At 40.8% G+C, this 21,053-nt stretch overlaps 2 protein-coding genes across 3 annotated transcripts; one reads left to right on the forward strand and one right to left on the reverse strand.

Moving 5' to 3' along the window:
• The first annotated feature begins 1,374 nt into the window (after nucleotides 1-1,374).
• LOC143374381 (E3 ubiquitin-protein ligase RNF19A) lies at nucleotides 1,375-17,944 on the forward strand. 2 transcript variants are annotated; one of them, XM_076822506.1, is made up of 13 exons: nucleotides 1,375-1,537; nucleotides 4,269-4,432; nucleotides 4,752-4,894; nucleotides 4,994-5,183; nucleotides 5,269-5,580; nucleotides 5,655-5,799; nucleotides 6,672-6,808; nucleotides 6,923-7,020; nucleotides 14,471-14,669; nucleotides 15,134-15,344; nucleotides 16,326-16,491; nucleotides 16,741-17,111; nucleotides 17,651-17,944. In XM_076822506.1, exons 2-13 carry the CDS (start codon nucleotides 4,270-4,272, stop codon nucleotides 17,895-17,897), a joined length of 2,382 nt encoding a protein of 793 aa, XP_076678621.1. In that variant the 5' UTR covers nucleotides 1,375-1,537; nucleotide 4,269; the 3' UTR covers nucleotides 17,898-17,944. The 2 variants fall into 2 exon arrangements, with proteins under 2 accessions (XP_076678621.1, XP_076678622.1); XM_076822507.1 differs by lacking the exon at nucleotides 1,375-1,537 and adding an exon at nucleotides 2,955-3,321.
• LOC143374391 (uncharacterized) lies at nucleotides 7,271-10,531 on the reverse strand. The gene is made up of 3 exons (XM_076822540.1): nucleotides 9,400-10,531; nucleotides 8,998-9,213; nucleotides 7,271-8,912 (listed from the first exon to the last, which is right to left on the reverse strand). The coding sequence occupies exons 1-3, from the start codon at nucleotides 9,535-9,537 to the stop codon at nucleotides 7,965-7,967; spliced, it is 1,302 nt and encodes a 433-aa protein (XP_076678655.1). The 5' UTR covers nucleotides 9,538-10,531; the 3' UTR covers nucleotides 7,271-7,964.
• Nucleotides 17,945-21,053: the final 3,109 nt, after the last annotated feature.

Below are 21,053 nucleotides of genomic sequence, written 5' to 3' on the forward strand. Positions count from 1 at the left end.
CCCCAACTCTGACAAATCACCTTGTATTAGCCTGTTAATCGGGTCATTCCTTGACCAGAAATGCTCTTTATGTATGTTAAAATATATATTTAAAAAGAATTAAACCTGAATTAACTCGTTTGGCCCAAAGGGGTGGTATTTTCAAATGCTCAATTAACGTATTGCTTCCCCCGTTAACAGGTTAAGAATTAATTCTATTATATTTAGCTGTAAAGGTTTTACTGTTATGAATTACAGTTTGATGTCCGTCTCGAACATCTCATTCGAAATTTTTTTAAAAAAAAGTAGGAATATTTAAGCAAACTAATTTTTGAATGTTACAAAATAAGAATTATTCATGTACTTCTGATAATGTTGTGAATATTCTTTTTGGGTCACAACGCCTATTTTCAAATGCAGTATCTTAAAATCACAAAGTAGAATGCGAATCAAGTAGTAATAACGTAATGTGCATTATGTGCGGTATTACGATGATATATTATAATTAAAGTTGCTATTCTGGGTACCGGCTACGTTTAATTTCGGATACCTTAAATTCAAAGCATCTACTAGATAAACAAATGTACTATAAGTATAGCTCGAAATTTTACATTTCTCAAATTATATGTGTTTTAATAATTCATTGCGGTACATCATATTCTAATATTTCGAATTCGGCACAAGTACATCGACTTATTTTGTCAGCTGTGATAGCGGGGAAAATTGTAGAAATATAGATCTGGTTAAAATTAATGTAACCGAAAGACAGAAAAGGCAGAATATTCAACAGATTGCCAATATTGGTTTGTCGTTAATTGAGATACAATTGCGTACACGACAATCGACAGACGTGAAATTGAACAAATTATTATGTCATTAATTGTCAGTCGAACGACCAACATAGATGACTAATAATCAATAAATGATCGATAACTTTAAGTGATGACTAAGTTATACTTTGGGGGATTGGCATAACTTAGAGAAAAAATATCTGACCTTTACAAACTATTTTTCTGTTCATAAGCGACCAGCGCGAAATATTAAGATTAGATAAAACAGGTAACTTTAACTGGATACTTTTAATTTCCGCGCCATGTTGCATTCAATACATTTATATGAGGAGGCGCTACACCTGCATTTGTAGCGGCTGAAATTAAGTTTGGGGACATAGGAAAAAAAGGAGACTAGGAACATAATAGATTTCTGTTCTGGTGTGCTAATTGCATTTATAAATAACAGATTGTGTGTTAATCGCTTGACTACTTTAATATGAAAGGATTTTGCTATTGGAAGGAATTATTATGTGGGTTAGCATTGAAGTTAATAGCCCCCTGGTGGTGAGCCAAGCAAACATCGCCGTTTCCTTGCATTCGTCCACTGTTTCTCATCTAAAGTATGTCCGTGATTAGTCTCTAGTCGGAAGCCGTCAGCTGTTGAGTGAACATCTCTAACCAACAAACTAAGTGAAACTTATTAATAGTGTGTGACTGCAATAGTACTTCTGTTATTTGTTATTGAAAGTGTTACAAGTTTGAAAACATTCGTTAACAGAAAGAAGGTTCGTTTATACATCCGTTAGATCAACTTTGGTCGATGTTTGCTCCGACACTTCTCACACCTGCATTAACGCTAGTCATCTATATGTAAGGTTTCTCAGTATTCAATTCAAACACACCGTTCTAATTCTTCGCGTAGCTGCATTTGGAAGGCAGGTCATTCCGTGGTGCTAATAGTGATAGTACATTGATTTAGAATGAAAGAAGTCGTTCTTAATAAAATGTATACATATTGCATGTATACTTTTTGCAATGTACGTGTACACTTGACTCAAAAATATCTTCCCGACTACCACAGATGTAGATCGGGGAAGTTACCCCTTCTTAGGCGCCGGTTGGCTGGAGGCGATGCGCAGGCTGCATGCGTATGAAATTATTATGTCGTCCGCTCCTCGATGTGACGGATGACCGCAAATTATAACCTACATATATGCTGTATCGTAGCAAATCTTTCGTTGCTACTTCCTTATTTTCCACTGGATTTGTAAACTTCTTTGAAATTCAAGCATCGCGATGGGATATTATTATTACGCAATAATAGTAAATTTATGAAGTCCAGGAATGCAATTATTCACGGTGGGAAAATCAAAACTTTCATTCGTAACCTCGTGTTACGAAAGCGTTTCATTGAAACAGTAACTTTTGACCTTATTGTTTTTATACTTGCCAGCACCATGCACTGTCAGGTGTTTTATCTCAATGTTCATTCGACATTACTTAATAATGAATGAGTGAAGTTTAGCAGATTAAACTGTAATATCATGTGTTATACATTGAAGTAAGTAACGTTTCCTACTTGAACGACTTTTATGTTGCTTTCATAACGTAAAGTTACGAAAGGAAATTTTGATTTTCTAATCGTACATAACATTTCTCCACTTCGTGAATGTAATAACAACCCATCGCGGTACTCGAATCCATAAAATGTTTACAAATGCGGTGGAAAATAACGAAGCAGCAAGAAAACATTTATTGCGATATAGCACGTAGATTATACTTTTCAGTCATCCGGCACATAGAGCAGCGTACGACATAATAATTTCATACGCATTCAGCCTGCGCATCGCCTCCAGTCGACCGGCGCTTAGGAAGGGGTACCTTCCCCGACGTGCATCTGTGGTAGTTGGAAAGATATTTTTGAGCCCGGTGTACCTTTAAGCCCATTACAAATGGCGATTATTTTGTGCCCCTTACTAAATCTACGTTTCTAATAATGATAATTAGACGTAGGCTTAGTGGAAGCAGTATTTGCAATTTTTATTCCAAGCACACGTCACGTTGATTTAAATTCCGAGCTAAACGTGCGTGTACACGCCGATGCAAAAACTTGGAACATGTAATATACTGCCACAAGTAATTGCACTTTAACATTTATGACCGACGGTTTTTATTCATAGATTTTGTTCCGCCGTGATCCATAAAGCGTTCGCCAGGTTATGCCACGAATCAGGCATAATTCACATGCGTTCGGATTGGGTCACTGGGATAAATAAATAATTGCAACCTCCTGGTGACACGCTATTTGACGCACCGCATTGTCATTGGTTAAATCGGTGTACTACGAGAAATGCTTTGTGCTACGCATGGAGGGTTTCGAAATACATACCGATTATTTATGCGTCCCGTGAACGCGGAGAAATCGTAATTGATGACAAGTGTCTTGACAGACTACATAATTCCCTTTTTAGTGAAAGTAGGAAAGTCACTATGCGCAAGAGATTAAACACGAAATATATCCGTGAAAAAGTATGATCGACATTTCTATGCAAATTCCAAACTGATAAAAGTACGTAGTTAAAATTACGCGCAGGTATCCAGGGGAGAAATTAATGCGGCGATCAGATTCAACTCCAGAATAAGACGAGAAATATGTCACATGTTCTAACCTTTACTTAAAATTATTATCATTATCACTGCCAAGTAGGAAAAAACTTAACGTCGCCGTTGCGTTAACCTGTTCCATGCCGTGCATAAATGCGATCGATGTAATTACGTGTAACGCTGCACGTGAATTTCTGACGCGAGATATAATCGCCTGTAAACCATGTGTTTAATACGTTTGTACATCGATATAGATTTTCCTTTCGTATTAGTCGTCATAAGCATCTTATCTATACCATGACCTACGCCAAGTGTCATTGAAGTCGTGCAACGCGTCGCTAGAAAAACATTTAATTATGGACATTTAAGATAAAATTAGTTCGAAAATAGATTTCGCAGCACGTTTCCATTCGATGTGCGTTATTAATGAAGCAGAAAATTCATTTATAAATCAGTCGCATCTGACAGTCCGGAACAGGCATAATTAATTAATAACAATTATGCATTTGGAATGGAGTATATTTATGAATAAAAAGATCTAGCGCACATTGCAATTTAATATTTATCACGAAAATCACAGCTATTGTAAATTTTTCATAACTAAATTGTTATTAGGTATTCTCGTCGTTGGAGCATTTTTTTTAGAGTTTCCTCGTTCGCAATGTCATGTAATTAATATCTGGCATTGAAGCGATACTGTGATGCCTTTAGACAGTTGTGTAATAACTAACTTGTTACATGCGAGATACATTTAGGTTATACAATATTAAGTGACGCTCGAAGCATACGTTGAACTATTTCGATCGAACCCTTTGCGTGGTAACTTGCTTCGCATGGTTCTACGCGGATCGAGTCACCTTGATTCTGTGAAACAAAGTATGAGACTATAGTGACCCCGAATATACCTCTCAGGATGTTCAAAGAAAATGATAGCGCTTCAGGAGGCTGCAGCGGCGCAGCTCCCCGAGCACGAAGACTATTACCGCGCTTCTCCCTACGCCGGCTATTATACTCGAGTCCATTCATCGGTCGGCGAATCGTCAGGACACCTAGTTCGAGCACCAGGAATGCTAAAAGTAATTAATATTCAACAACATATACCAAGGTTGACTAATTCGCGAGCCACCGGGGGCACCTCCGCCTTGCTGCTATGCTGTATGGCTCTCCTCCATACCTTCCAGACTCTGACGATCGCAGTCAAAAAGAGAAGGAAAGAATGAGGAATTGACTGCGATCGTCAGGGTCTGGAAGGTATGGAGGGGAGCCGTTCAGCGTAGCATCAAAGCGGAGGAGCTCCCGGTGACTCGCGAGCCACCAGTTAGTCAACCCTGAATTATAAACGATAGGGATGAATTAAATGTTATTTTATTTTCTGAACGTATTTATGTCTTCTAGCGAAAGATCCAACTGGCGGCAGGAATCCGGATGTTGAAAAAGGAGAAGCCAGAGTAAGTAATGGTTCGGGCCATTTGCAATTTCAGAACGTAGATCTGCAGCGTGCTTCCAGCAAAGGCTCCGTACTTTCTTCTGCCGGAAAGGTATTTAAAGAATATATCCATGCAACAAAGCTTTTAGGAGATATTACATTTGGTTCGAACTGTGCCAGTCAATTGAAAATTGTGAAATAATTATTTCAGAGTAACGAGAATGGGTTGATGGAGTGCCCGTTGTGCTTGTCCGAATTACCAGTGGAATGTTTTCCTGTGATCGAATCTTGTCACCATCGCAGTTGCTACAACTGTTTCCAGCAATATCTTAGAGTTGAGATTTCGGAATCTAGGGTTAATATAGCTTGCCCCGAGTGCTCGGAACCGTTACATCCAAATGGTAAATGTTTGTCGAATAAAGAAGACGCGTGCGTTATACTATCGATAAGTTACATTTCGGTTTTATTCAATCTTCTCTTACGCAGATATTCGAATGATTTTAAACGACCAAACGCAGTTGGAGAAGTATGAGGATTTTATGGTACGAAGAGTCCTTGCTGTCGAACCAGACGCAAGATGGTGTCCAGCGCCAGACTGTAGCTTTGCAGTTATTGCTAGCGGCTGTGCTTCGTGCCCGAAGTTGCGCTGCGGGCGACCAGGGTGCGATTCATATTTCTGTTACCACTGTAAAGCGCAATGGCACCCGAATCAAACGTGCGACGCTGCCAGAGCTCGACGTACTCAGTACTACGAACGTAGCTCTTCTCTTAGTTTTAGTCAAAGCGATTCGCAGCATAGTATGTATTCACTATTCTCATTTAGAGGTTTTGATAATTTAATGGAACGTGGGTTACATCGATTGCATTTGTAGGAGATGACATCAAACCGTGTCCCAGTTGTCAAGTTCTCATTGTTAAAATGGATGACGGAAGTTGCAATCACATGATCTGCGCTGTTTGCGGGGCTGAATTCTGTTGGTTGTGCATGAAAGAAATTAGCGATCTTCATTACTTAAGGTATTACAATCGTCTTGCGTAACAAATCTTGCCCTATACGCAGGGTGCAGAGATGGGCATTATTTAAATAACGTATCAAATAAAGAGACACCAGTTATCTTTATTTGGAAGCTCGAATAGCCGGCGAGAGCCTTTGCGGCCTTCATATAAACAAAGTATATTTGGCCGTCGGATGAATTCCCGTCGAATAAACTGCTTCATCCGTGGCGCTTTGAATAAAGATAAAAAATCATCTTATTCGATCTTCGATATTATCTTTGCCCATCTCTGACAGGGTGTTACCCTACTGATAGCCAATACTCTAGGGGGTGATTATATAGCCGAAAATAAGACGAAATTGGGTTAAAGCAGCGCTGTCCAAGGTCGCTCCCGCGAGAGCTTAGGGTTCTCCCACTCTCGTCCGCGTTGTCAGGGATACCGCGCGATGCTAAAGAGGCGACTATGATAGATCAGCGTCTCCGTCGTCGAGCGAGCTCGGACGCCCGATACGATATGTGTATTAGTGACACGCGCCGTTACAGCCAGCCAATGCTACTATTTCCCGCGAATTTCGGATTCTTCTTCTTTTGTTTAACGTCTGACTGTAACTGCACTCAAGCCATAAAGAGGAAATACAGTTGTACAAAGTAGGAATTTATTTATGACTTTTTGAGCGAGCAGCATGGAAAAACCCATCGGACGTCCCCGGACGCCTTAAAAAAACAGGACAAATCCGGGGAAATCCGGACAGATGGCTGCCCTAATTGAGGGGAAATTGATTTTGAATTTCCTCGGGAACGAAGCCTTTACCCCAATTTCGTCACTATTGACTATCAATAGAGCACCTTGTATACATATAAGTTTCTGTTTTATGTTCTCGTGTTTGTTGACAGTCCTTCCGGTTGCACATTCTGGGGGAAAAAGCCATGGTCCAGAAAAAAGAAGATACTCTGGCAGCTGGGAACCTTAGTTGGAGCTCCTGTCGGAATTGGTCTCGCTGCTGGTATAGCTGTACCTGCTATGATTATAGGTTGGTACATAACATACACGAATCGAATGATGTTTATCAAGGAAAATATCCTTTGCACATGGGATCTTTTCTTCGAACATACATTTACATTTGCAATGTTTCTTTTTGTTATAGGTATACCAGTGTGGGTGGGAAAGGAGTTGTATACGAGATACGAGAAAGCCAACAAACATAAGAGGAATGCCTTCATTGTTGGCGGAGTTACTGCATCCGTAAGTCAGACATATTATTTTTTATACTCCTTATACATATTCTTTACATCGAGCTGGATTCATGATTCAATTATTATTTCTCTTGGTCAAATATATATTGCAGTTAGTTAAAGTAACGCTTATCGTGTGTAGCACTACCAATAAAACTGTTTCTTTTACAAAGCATCGAAAGTAACAGAAGCTGTTGAAATAATTCTAATGAAAATGCAGGGATAATTATTAAGCACGTAGGCACAGAGATTTCTACAAGTTCGTGACAACATCAAGGTATATTTTATTTATATAGTTTGTACAAAGAAAGAGAATAATATAATTATTGCATATGTGAATTTGCGATAACAAAACGTCGGTCGCTTACAGCCATTACAATAATTGCGGGGAGAAATTTCGTCAGAGAAACATTCGGGTGAAATGCTTTCAGTTAAGACGCTTGAGGATCATTTAGGGGTTCAAATTATCTTGCGGTACACGGGCTGTCGGCAATTATTTAACCTCTCTATTATTCGTAATTTTATTTCTCAATACAATATCCATCGGTACTCTGTTTGCTTAAGTTATACCAAAAAATGTAAGTAAATGCTTGAAGAACAACTCGGTACGGTCTTCAAATGTATATCGAAAACTGCACTGTTCTACGTATGCATGTTAACATCTCACTTCTCGCCAGACATCTCCGAACGCAAGGAATCTAACACGAACTCTATGTTTTCCATGGCATTGGTGGCATTTCAATGCGACTTCGACTTCCCCAACTACCCGCAATTACACCGTTATCGACACAAGCTTTATCCTCGGTATGAGATCCTGTTGATCGCAATACTTAGCATTCACGGTCGACAGATCGAGCTCACCACCGATCAGTCCTCGTAACCGTTGTTCCTTTGATTCACATCTTGTGTAGTATTAACTCATTGCAGCACTATCATGAGCGGTAATAACGCTGACTAAGAATCGTTCTCGCTGGTCGCGATGGCAGTCTCGTCTGTGAACACGCCCTCGCTGTGGAGATCTTTCAGAACGTCGATCAGTCGTTGCTCGGTATCGGGATCGCCTAAGGCAACGTCTACGGACCCGATACAGAGCAGAAGGGCGAGAAGCTGCGATCGCCTGTAATCTTTGCTGAGATCCTCCCTGGTATAGCCCAGATCCTTGGGGATATCGACGCCTAGGCGCGAGCACGTGCTGGTTAGCGTATTCCAATAGATGTCGAGGAAGGTCTCGGTGTGCTTCTGGCGCAGCTCGGTTGGCAACGAGCTCACTATCAGCAGAGCTATGTCGTTAGTCGGTCTGCTATAAGTGACCATCTGCCAGTCGAGGATACAGCACTCAAGGCCGTCGGGCCCGTCTTTGAAGAGCAGATTGTTGCACCAGAAGTCTGTATGCGTGATGAGCGTCAACGGACCCTCCGGAGCGAGAAGCGCGGATATTATGTGCTTCGTCCTGGGTCGTAACACGAGCAGGGCGTCCAGTATCGTTTCCAGTCCAGTGTTCTTCAGAAATTTGGCAAGTTGCGGCAAGCCGCGCTCGACCAGCTGCTGATACGAGTCCGTCGCCTTGGCCGTTTGGAAGAGGAACGGGTAACGCTCCGACAGAGACTGGCCTTCGATAACTTTCATCGCCAGGGAATGCGCGTGTATACGGGCGATAGCCTCCAGCGCGACTCTGGTCTGGTCGTAGCTCATTCCTTTTCGGAATTTGATGTTGCAAAAGTCGGAGTCGCGCAGGTCTTGCAACACCAGGATCGAATCCGGCGTTACGAGGTTGTCCTCTGTGTCCTCGGCTGGCGTGTACTGCGCGTGGTAGCACACCGGCACCGATAAGGGAATCTCGTCGTTCGATTTGTCCCCGAGACCCAGCTGTTTCTTTTGGAACTCTTTCAAGTCGGGCATCACCTGATGTGAACAGTCAGATCTGTTATTTAACGGGCGGAGGGAGGGCGGGACGTTCGAGCGGGTATATTTCAGTTGGATAGCTTACCTCTGTGTAAAACTTGATCTCCCGCAGGTCGAACTGGCCTTCGTTAACGAAGAAACGACTGAACGCATCTTTCGGGAGTTCTTTCACTATCAGGGACAGGTCCTGCGTCGCGTTCGAGTTGTTCAACACGTATTTGACTTTAACGCTAATTATAGTGCTCAGCGCGCTTTCGTTACTCATACAGCCCGGGTTCACGTTGCACTCGGTAATCGTGACCTGTGCAGTTACGGGTTAATGTTTAAAGGGACTTGAAGGACACTCTCGGGACACGCTACATTCTCAAACTTGCGCATTCGCATCTCTAACAAGCCTCATTCATAGCCGCGCCAAATGGCTGTGCAAAACATTCGCGCAGGGCAACTGTTAACTGCAAATCAATCATAGGGTCGCTACCGAACTAACCGGTTCTTTGTGAAATTCCTTTAGGATACCATCAAGCCACTCCTTATCAATCTCCGGCTTCTGGTCCTCTTCGCCGCTGGAGGAATCTTCCGTATCCTCCCAATCCCATTCCATGCCTTTCGACTCCCAATTCGCCATGACCCTCTTTCCTCAACCACCACCGGGCTCGGCTCCGCTACTCCTTCCGGCTCAGTCGATTAACAAGCGAAACGGATCCCCGACGGTGGCTGTCGCGAGAGCCGGCAGGGTGATAAGGGAGGAGGGAAGGCGGAGAAGAGACGAGATGAGACCGCGCGCGTGCCTCGGTGCTTCGGTGTTGCCCGTACGTGGCTGCTCCCACTCTGCCCGACGCTAATAAACCACATGTACGCTCGTGGAACGATAATAGGCAGAAACGCGCCTATTCCCGACTGTTCGCATAGGAGCGCACCTATGCGTGGCCTCGCCGGGGCTTCGGAATCGCCAGTAATGAATGGATTCGTCGCGTGTGCGTCCCTTCTCTCCGCTTCCTGTTACGCCGACCGCTCCAGAAACGCTCGGGCCGGCGTGGTTCGACGTCCTCGCATCGGGACACGGATGTACCACGGCACGACACACCCTTGGCGCGGAGGCACCGACTCTACCCGATCCCGATCCCTCTGTTCGCCCCCGGACCCTTTTGCTCCCAGCGCGGTGTGGATCTTAAAGTACCGACTGACACGATGCACGTTCCGCCGTCACCCACCTAGGTGGATGCAGGCCGCAGGGTGGGATAGAGAGGATCTCCCATGCGCGCACTCCTACCCGACGATCAATATCCTTCCTTCCGCGCCTCCCGCGCCTTCTGCCGCTGCTCGCCGTGCACTTTCTCTGCCTCCTGTTCCGCTGGCCCCGCCGCGACTCCTTTCCGCGCACCGTGGAAATCTGGCAAACAGATCCGCCGCCGGTTATCTCGGCGACGAGTCGCCGCACGTCCCGTCACTCGTCGAGGCATGCCTTCGCCGTCGCTCCGTTCAATTGTATGCGATGCACGCCACCCTTCCATCGTACAGGGTGTGTCACGCGACGGGGACGAAACGTCCCCCCCCACCAGCCCTTTCTGTTGTAGCCAGGGGAAAACGATGGCGGAGGAGCAATTTGAATGGCACAGAAGGGGCTTGTTTCCCCCTATGGTTTCGCTGCTTTCTCTTGAGCGCAATGATGCACTTGTGAGGCTGCCGTTGCACTTTTTTTCTTTTAATGGGACCATGAGTTTTGGGGGTAAATCGATTCTTCTCGACGTTCCGTGTGCAGAAATATTAGGGTCAAGTGTTCGATAAATGAATATCTCCGCAGATATTTATAATTTCTTAACGAGCCACGTGCTCAATCTCATCTCAAAGAGATTACTCGAATGTTTCGTCGTGGGGTAATGAGGATCTTGTAAAATCTTTCTTTTGTGTTTGTCGTTGTGTAGAATTAAGTGGATCGTTATTTACGTTAAATTAATTTTCCTTTGTTTCGGTTTTGAGTCTTTCATAGGAACATCTTCTTTCTGAGATATTTATGTCGTTTGTTGTTATAGGGTAGAACGCAGAGGGTCTCAGCTTCGCTTCCACGTTCGTCTGACTTGAATTTCCTCGACGATTGCCAGTACGATCATCTGAGAAATAAATCCTGCTCGCTTCTGCAGTTCTTTCAGTTGGGGAATTAAATAGAATGAATTAGAGCAAATCAGCGAGTAGCCTGATTCTGTAAGGAACAGCTTAAAGAAATGGGTCGTAAAATTCTCGTCACGTGATGGGTGGGACGTTCGAGCATCATGTTGAATCACCGATCACGTGACGTGTAGCTGATTAAGAAATTTATAAAAGTATGTTAATACACAGAATGATGAAGAGAATTCATTAATTTAAAAAATGCCAAAATTATATTTTTGCGCTTTAATTAAATTTTTCTAACACCCTGTAATCGTGGGTCAGAAGTAGATAAGCAGGGTTTGAATTGTTTTATTTAGAAATACATTTTATTTCCTAATGAGAAAATTATATACGATATATATATAAAATTATTAGATCACCTTTTTCTCCGGCTTTCTATCTCGGACCATGTGTGTTCTATGGGGTTCATACCCCGAGATCATGGGGATGTATGGCGTTGTTTGGGCGCGCTATGAGGCAGCCAATTTTTCACTTTCCTCGCCAGACACTTAAGTCGTTATCTCGCTGAAAAAACAACTCTCCAAGATTTCATTTTCTTATGTTACAGTGTAAATTCTCCTGCAGAATAGTGGGATAAATATTTTCACGGATAATACTAGCTGCACTACCGTAGCCGTCAACTAGGACGTTGCCACCACCATGCTTTGCAGCAGCATTGAAATTTGAACATTCCATTTATTTCTTTCATTCTCCTGTAGCATTGTAAAAGTAAATATTAGTCATCGACGGGTGCGAAATTAATATTTGTAAGTTTGATAAAAAGATTCCGGCGTGAACTTAGTCACTTCGCGTCCTTTTCTTTTAAAGAGAATTCTCGTTGTTTCTCAAGCGCTGAAATATTTTGGGAAAGAAAAGAAGAGACGTGGATTCCTCCAAAATCTTTTGCATTCAAAACTTAGTTACCGAATCGCGTATTCTTGGCAGTGTTTAGTTACTTTAGAATCAGCCGATATTTACGGAAGTCCTAAACTGAATTCTTCCGCCTTTCATCAATTTTGCAAGTCCCACTTTTCTCTTTACGCTTCTTTCCTTCCTCGCGGTTGTAAGGCGACGTATAATTAAGAAATAATTATTCTAGAGGCGTAGCAGGTTTTTAGAGTAAAGTCACACGAATACGGGCGCATCTGAAATTAAAATTAAGATACTTTCCCGCATCCTTGATTTGCATGCTTTTACGTCCTTGTATACAAATTAGAAGTGACTTACGAAGCGCATCCAAAGCATTCCGTGAATTACTGTATTTTTTTCCCCTCTCGTTCGGGGGAGAAGAACCGCGCCTGGCAAAAGAAAACACACGTAATTCTGAATTGTGGAGCAGGCATTCAGAAACTTCCGGGCAGTATGAAACTACGCAACAATGGTCCCGGCTACGGTTGAAAGTTTGCGGCGTAGTATCAGGCTTCCTGTCTCCTTTAAATTTTCATAAGTCGATGCAGAGTTGCGGCTGCGGTTGCATTTAAACAAAACACACGCTGTTTTGTTGCGTTTCTTATCGCTTCGTTGTTTGCCGTCGCAATTAATTCCGAGAAAGCAATTACGACGTAATTTCTGTGCAAGTATTAATGGTTTTAGCGCGAGCGAATATTATTCGGGCATTCCTTCTATTTATTAACCGCCTTGCGACTTACCAGCTTCGTTGCCAAAGCATACGCATCGCCAAACACAAAGCCGAGAAAGATTATGATTTCCATATACAATCACTCTAAACGTACGTTTTTCTTACGAAGTATGTCTGTATCATGAAGAAGCGTGTCTCGTGATCCACCGTGCTTAATTGCAAAAGTTTGGGATGCACGAAAAGCAACGCAATGAAATACACAACTACGGAAATAAGACGTTTTGACCATTGTAGAAGATAAAGACGCATTGAAGGTAATTTATTGGATACTGAAATGATTAGAGCATAATATATATGGTACTAATTAGAAATCTTTACTTGCAAAAGATTCCTACGAATTTTGACCACTAAGAGCAGTGTAGAGAAACAAAAGATCTGTGTGCCATTGTAGGATGACTTTTATTCGCTGTTAACTTTCTTCGAAAAATGTGCGATGTTGGTAATTTTGGTTTCATCCCACGAATGGCACTAAACTTTGACGAAAGGCGAGTAAAATACAGGCCTGTATTGGTCCTAACAAACAGTTTCCTGTTTTGTAATTTCTGTACACTTCACTTTGTTAATTTCCAAGTTCATTGTAATTCGAGGTGGTCTTTGCTATAGTTTCTCGCAAATTACACAACTGTCACGCAATTGTGGAACAGTTCTATTTTATATGTCGTGGGTTACATCTTTGAAAATAGTAATTACAAGGGAGTGAATTTACAAAAGATTGAAATCGTGAAATTTTATTTTAAAAAAAACTCAACGACGCGTGTCGTGGTGTAGAATTCGAAAAATGTTTACACAGTCCATTTGTTTCTACCAATTATTGCGAAATACCTTTTTCAGTTTTTTTAAATACAGTAATGAAAAATATTGTTAGACGATTTCAGCGCACATATTACATTACGCACCGAGTGTTGAATATTTTTTTTACCAATTTTGCGTTAAAATACGCTCTCGATATTACGACAATACATATTCAGAGATGTGATGGAAAGTATTTGTGTTTGTATCCAGGGGCGGATTTGAAGATTTGGCGCCCCTAGGCTGACAACCGTCCGCCGCGTTTTCCGCGAAGTAACATGAAATATTTTAATTTAAAAGAGTCGAGACAATTTCGAAATTAATTTAATATGGCAACTCATATATGAGTCATTGCTAGTTCGCTATATGAAAAAAGTGAATCGTTTTTAAAGTTATCTCAAGCCTCTGGGTTTAAATCTTTTTCAATTGGTCTCGCTCAAAATTTATCGCTCCCCCCAAATTTGATTCTCCCCAAAATATGCCGCTCCCCCAAATTTGTTGCTCCCCAAAATTTGCCGCTCCTTAAAATTTGATGCTCTTCAAAATTTGCTGCTCCCCCAAATTTGATGCTCCCCAAAATTTGCCACTTTTCAAAATTTAATGCTCCCCAAAATATTTGCCGCTCCCCAAAATTTGTCGCTCCCCAAAATTTGCCGCTCCTTAAAATTTGATACTCCTCAAAATTTGCTGCTCCCCCAAATTTGATGCTCCCCAAAATTTGCCACTCCCCCAAATTTGTCGCTCCCCAAAATTTGCCGCTCCTTAAAATTTGCTGCTCCCCCAAATTTATCGCCATCCCAAATTTGATGCTCCCCAAAATTTGCCGCCCCCCAAAATTTGGCGCTCCCCTTAATTTGCCGCCCTAGGCCGCAGCCTACTTAGCCTATACCCAAATCTGCCCCTGTTTGTATATTGTATATATACTTTGTACATTGGGAATTTAGATTTGAAATGTGTTTGGAAAACGACTATTCTGCTGTTGCAGGTTTTAGTGTCGCCAATACTAGCAGGATTGGCCGTGGGTATCGGTGTACCCATTTTGTTATTCTACGTTTATGGCGTAGTACCTGTTTCCCTATGCCGAAGCGGTGGCTGCGGTGTCACCACAAATGGCACCGGGGTACGATTCGACTTCGACGATGAAAACGAGTTGATGGGTTCCTTGGGAGCCCGTAACGGCGGAGGTAAATCCACCAATTCATACTTGAATGCTACACAGAACGAGTCACTGCAGCTTAACACCTTAAACATCTCGACATCATCCTCTTTGTGTCAGCTACACGATTACGAGAAGAAATCACAATTCATTTAATGACTTCCATATAAATCACCAATGTCGCCCCTAGTCGATATAAATTTTCCTCTGCTGGTTTGTACTAAAGCACCTGCGTGTAATTGAATTTTAAATAGAAAACATATCGAGCAATTTTATCAACCCCTAGCTAACACGAGCAGGGAGTAAGAATTATATTTAATCACGTATTTGGGGATATTTAAATTCCCACCAAGGGATGTGCTTTCTCTTAAATTTGTTTTTTAATGTCAGTAGTAAGGGTGTTAGTTAGAAATGCTATAGTGGCTCCGTCTGCGTTTCAGAATTAAATCCACGATTTTTGCATAATTATAAGTATTTACTGTATGTCCGCAGACGCAGCATCGATAGACGTTGCGAGCCACCGCGGCGGTAATCCATCGATAGGAGAAGCTTCGCTTTCGTTAGGCAGCGGAAGCCAATTGGAAAAGTTGGGTCGAGAGAATGATCGTGAGAGTGCCAGTAACGTAGCTCTTGCTGGCACCAGCCTCGCTGGAACCAGTCTTGCCGGAAGCATAGCTTCCAGCGTGCTTCCGGGCGGTCAGAGGTAAAGTAAATTTCTCTGGCTTGTGTGGTCCACGGTTAAGATGAATGTCCCCAATACAGGACATGCGAGGATCGTTTAAAAATAAATATATTTCATTGATAAATATGTAATATTTGCGCGAACTACGGTTAACGAGAATGTTGAAACTGTAGTTTTCGAGCTGGGTCAATTTTTAAGTTCATGAATGTTTTGATGAGATTGCATTGAAAAGTATACACGTTCCTTTATCCCAATTATTGATCTCCTTATGCCTATTAACGGCTACCTAGTGCCCTCGTTACCATTCACTCCTTTAAATAATTATGCAAAACGTAATGGAAGAAAGAATAAGCCGAAGGACTGTAAGTTCTTTGTCATTAATTTTATTTGATTATTGTTTTCCTTCCTTTCCTTCTAGATTTTCTTCTTCCACATTTCAAGAGTAACAGCTTTATCCTTTTATTCCTTTCCGTTCTTTTTTCCATGGAAATTTCAATTTCTCCCTTTTCAACTTCTTTTTGTTGCTTTTTCTCTCTTTTCTTTAAATTTCTGGAATATTGACAATTTTTAGAATGTACGATGTACCATTAATAATAGCAGACGACGAAGAAATTTATCATTGAAGTTATTGCTTAATTTGGGTTTTAATTCATTTTGAGTCATTGTATTTAAAATATATTCTTTATTGACTGTTAATTGCATCTTTCTGATTAATATTAGTAAATTATATCTCGACCTCGCAGAATTTTCTTATTCAATGCAACGACTCAAAATATATCCGTTTCATCGCTGTTTGTTCGATTGTGATAGCAAGGCATTAACGAATGAGCTACTCAATAATATATTTTTAACATTCATGTTTTCACGTTTTCATTTGCGCGCCACTTTTAATAGAAAAGTGAAACCAATCGGCGAGTAAAGAGGACGAGGTCGGTAGTGAGGACATTTCCTTGATTTGGAAATTTCGGGTGGGTCTTACGTGAGCGTTTCATTTCGAAACAGATTGGAGGTTCAAGCGGATGTGACGTCAACGCAACGATTTAGCTTGTACAGTGAAACTGCGTCTGCCACGACCAGTCTGTCAGAGAAATCTGTAAATACATCCATCGCTTTGGACGATGGTGCAGCTTCGACGAGAGCTTTGGCGGGCTCCGTTCTCAACTTTAAGGTATTTCACATTCCCCTCAAAATATTACTTTGACAATGAAGTCGCAGGACCGCCAAACTTATTCTTATTCCTCAAAATCCTGCTGAAATGCAGAGGATGCGATGACGCGGGGTAAATAGAAAGTATAACATCAAAAGATGTGTTTTCAATAACTTCATAAACGAGCGTGAAAGTGAATTTAATTGTCAGAGTTTGCATTTCAATTAAGTAATCTCAGGGATTAACGTTTCGATTCTGTTAAACGTTTAGATGGATGGCAGTTCAATCAGCGGCGGCAGAAGTACGGAAGGAGAGCAGGGTGCTGGCTCGGTCGCGGGTGGTCACATGGATTCAGCTGGACAAGCTACGTCTTTGAGCTCGCTCGAAGAGGTAGCGCCTGGTTTAGCGAAACGTGCTAGACGCAAACCGACGTTAGATCGTCAGTGCAGCGATTCGAGTAATTGGACAGTATGCGGAGAAGATGGCGGCTCTGAACGTGTCAGATTCGATGATCATGTTAGTTTTATCGAGGCGGATCAAGAGGGGGTTGTCAGCACGTGCGGGATGAACAGTCGAAATGCTGGAAGACGTAAGCGCAACAAGGACACGGAACAAGAAACAGATGTTCAAAAACCTTCAAAGTACGAACAAACAGCGTATTAAGGGGGAGCCCTATTTAGGGCGCTAGGAATAAGGTGATTCTTGGGAATTTTTTTCTAAGAAACTGTTGAGCGGATCTGTTCCAAACTTTCAGGGTATTTTAATTCACATTCAAACAATAAAAAGTAATTTTTTCGTTACAAAGTGTTCGGTAGAAATGAAGATATATGAACACTTGGAAAAGATCCGCTTAACAGTTTATTAGAAAAAAAATTCCCAAGAAAATCACTTTATTCCTAGCGTACGAAATAGGGCTTCTCCCTTAACACTTAGCTGGCTGACGTGACACATCGCCTGTAATCGTAATACTACTCTGTCTTGGTGGAATACCCGTTACTGACTCAGCAACATTCATTTTTTTCTTCCCCCGTAACTGATTATTTTTTAATTGCACTCGTTAATCTTGATGAGTTAGTTTGCAGCATGACAGACTTACGTGTCCTGCCAGCTAAGTGTTAATTAATCATCAAACGATACAATGATCAAGTTAATTCCATTCTCCCGGCGATTTATTTTTCAGGAATTCTAACGGTGACACAAAGGCCGACTCGTCTGCGGACGACAACGTGTCGCGGGAACGAGTTAACGTTGCCACTTTGAGAAACGTATTCTTCCATAGTTCTACAGTATCCGCGGATCGCGAGAAGCGACTGTCGGTGATACAGGAGCCGTTCCCCGTAGGGGCACAGAACAACGGCGTCCGTTTCCTCACATCTTCCGACGAAGGATGCAGTACCAGCAACGTGGAGAATGATTCTCGCTCTTAAAAATCGACGAAAGAAGAAAAAAACACAAAGCAAAGACTGAGTATTTCTGTAATAATGTACACGCGTCTTTTAAATACGAGATATGTAAATGCGTATTTACATATATGTGTGTACACATGTATTTATATGTACATCGCGTGCGTGTATTAGCGCTGGACTTGCTGTATATTCATGCACATCGTGTATAAATCTGCCGCGAGTGCGATATAGGGAACAAGTTGAATATCTACATTCGCGAAGCGAAGTACATACATCGAAGTATAGAACCTGTATATGCATTCATACTTCAGGGGTGTACGAATGTTGTACAGATACTTCATTTACCGGTGTGTGTATATACGATGTATAACGCTCGTTTATATATCATATATACATATACTTGCAGGCCTGAAGTTTCTTATAAATAATTGGACTTTAACGTGGCTAATTTCGTTCCACGCCGATACATTCGCGAGTAAGAATAAATATTGCTTTCACACGCGAAGTGATTACGTTCTCGTATAAAAAGCGCAGTGTTTACGAATCTGAAGTATTGAATTTGTTAGAACTTTTCTATTTATGAATAGGCGACCCCCTTCCCTCCCCTCCCCTCCTCTCCCCTCCTCCTCCCCACACACACAGAAATTGACATCATGTAGTATAACGGGAGGGTCATTATATATTGAGAAATCGTAAACAATATCACGAACGCTTTATACTGTTGCATTTTTCGTCAAATAACAATTATCATTTCCTGTACATGACGCACCCGTCAATTCGCCAATCATGTTTCCGGGTGTACAAGTATCGTAAGGGTCTTTGTATATGAGCAAATTTTCTAAGTGTTGTCCTTGATGTATGAAAATATATATAGTAATGACATAAATCTCTGAAGGCAGCGAACACGTCGTTGGCATTGAGCTTTAAAGTGTTTTAGGGAAGAACTTTAACATTTGCTATAAACAATGCACGGTAGTCTACAATCTTTTACTTACATTTATTTATTTCTATTCTCACTATCATTTATATATACATATATACTCACTTCAGGTGCTTTATTAATCGCGTCGAAAGGCTTTGGTTTGTTTTTCTTGCCCGTGTATACACCTCTGCATAATCTTATAATGTACGAGTCACTAACAATCACAATAAGAAATATTTTAGCGGCTTTATGTTCTACGATTCTTAAGTTCCGACGAACTTAAACACATGTACAGAATTTTTGTAAAATTATCTCTATTGTCATATAGCGATAGCTTCGTTACCTAATTGCATAAGCTAATGTCATACGTCCAACTGAAGAAAAATCTATGAAAAGCTTATTATATAAATGCGTATTCTAATGAAGGAATTATGCGGTTTCAACGGAACCGAATTGTGAAATGCGGCACATGCTGTCGTACCATCATCGTACATATATATTAATATATATAATGATATACATCGGTAGGTGTTTTTAGTTAAGTAAGGCATCTTTCGAAAGTGTGCCTAGAGTAACTAGTAGGTGGTTCGAAGTATAAAGAAAAAAAAAAGGCAAGCTTAACGTAGACAAATTTTTAAGAGTACGCATTTTTACCGATATTTTTACATATTTTAAATAATGGTTTCAGATATATAAATTACACAAGTACGTTTCGTTATCGCGAACCGGGGTGCAATTCTAATGCGTTAATACGAACATCGTATGTGAGTCCGCAAGGAGGAGACTTAAACTTTTACAACGTTTATCATTAGTTTCTCCGAACTTCTTCAATCGCTGTACATTTCGTATGATCACGATTTATTGTATTACAAAAGTGTATCATTTGAAATGATATTTCTTTTATGATGAATGTAAATTCGTAAATAAAAACAAGGTTTAATGTATCATCTAACTTAGATTTTTGTCTACACGTAAAACATTTGGTCAGCAAAGTGCAGCAAAATAGAATTTTCACAGTAACCACTAGATTGTTATCGGCAGTAACTGAATCTGTAGAACAAATGCTGTGGAAATAAGGCTGTTTTGGAGGATTTTTTAAAAGAAAAGCATTGAATATTGCAGTTTGAAACTTTGTTGCACATTGGTTAGTTATCATACTTAACAAATTCTAAGCGTTAATAATAATAATAATAATCAAGGTACAGCGGTAGCAGTCAGGTTTGAAAAAAATTTGTTGCTGGCAAATCAGCATGGTCGGTCACTGAAACAAAAAACACGAAAAATTTCTCAATCTGTACGAGTGATTTTCGGCAGCGATGAGGATATCGTATGCACTACTTAGAGACCAGGGCTCTCCAAGGTCGCTCACGTGTGAGCTTAGATTCTACTGTAAATAAAAAATATTAAAGGAAGCAAAAATGGCATTTCAAACACAAAATTAACTTTCCGGAAAAGACTTTGGTTAGCTTTTCGAGTTTTCTTAATTCTTTTTCGCACGAAAACAGGGCATTTACTGAATATATCTCTCATTGTCAAGTAATGTGGTCGATTAGTTGAGATAATGTTCGCCAAATCGAAAGAAGCCATTTTGAGAAAAACGCATTTAAAGTTTCGGGTACTGTTTTAGAGTGTATAACAAGTAATAAATCATACAATTGATCAGCTGTTAAAGTATTATAAAGAACACCTTCCTCTTCCTCGTAAAATTCTGCAAAAGCATTTGTCTTTTTAGAGACGCAAAGATAACATCATCTATTACACTGCATTCCACATTAGAACATACTCGTTTCGCGCAGGGATACACTGTTGATTGGTAGGAAACCGGCAGGGGGGTAGGTCTACTCTTATATGGAATTAACCTCTGACTATTTGATTTCAATATTATTCATAAGCTGCGAACTTTTTAATGAAAATTTCATTTTCACTTTGTTGTACTATTAATCAGATATGGGCAAAATTTTTATATAAATAAAATTTCGAATAACGAATAAAAGTTAAAAGAATTATTCGTCATGTGTTGAATAAAATTAATTCCGGTTAACGAACGAATGACGAATAATTTTTTAAACTTTCATTCGTTATTCGATATTTTATTTAAATGAAAATTTTGCCCATCTCTGCTATTAATAATATAATATATTCTTTATATCATAAGAATATCTCCATAACAGTATTCAAATGAACGTAATAATCTTTGTGACGAATCGTGATTTTTATAATGGATGTTTTGGGGAGTGAAATTGGGAAAGCTGCGG

This window comes from Andrena cerasifolii, chromosome 10, assembly GCF_050908995.1.
Source record: "Andrena cerasifolii isolate SP2316 chromosome 10, iyAndCera1_principal, whole genome shotgun sequence".
Classification (NCBI taxonomy): Eukaryota; Metazoa; Arthropoda; class Insecta; order Hymenoptera; family Andrenidae; genus Andrena; species Andrena cerasifolii.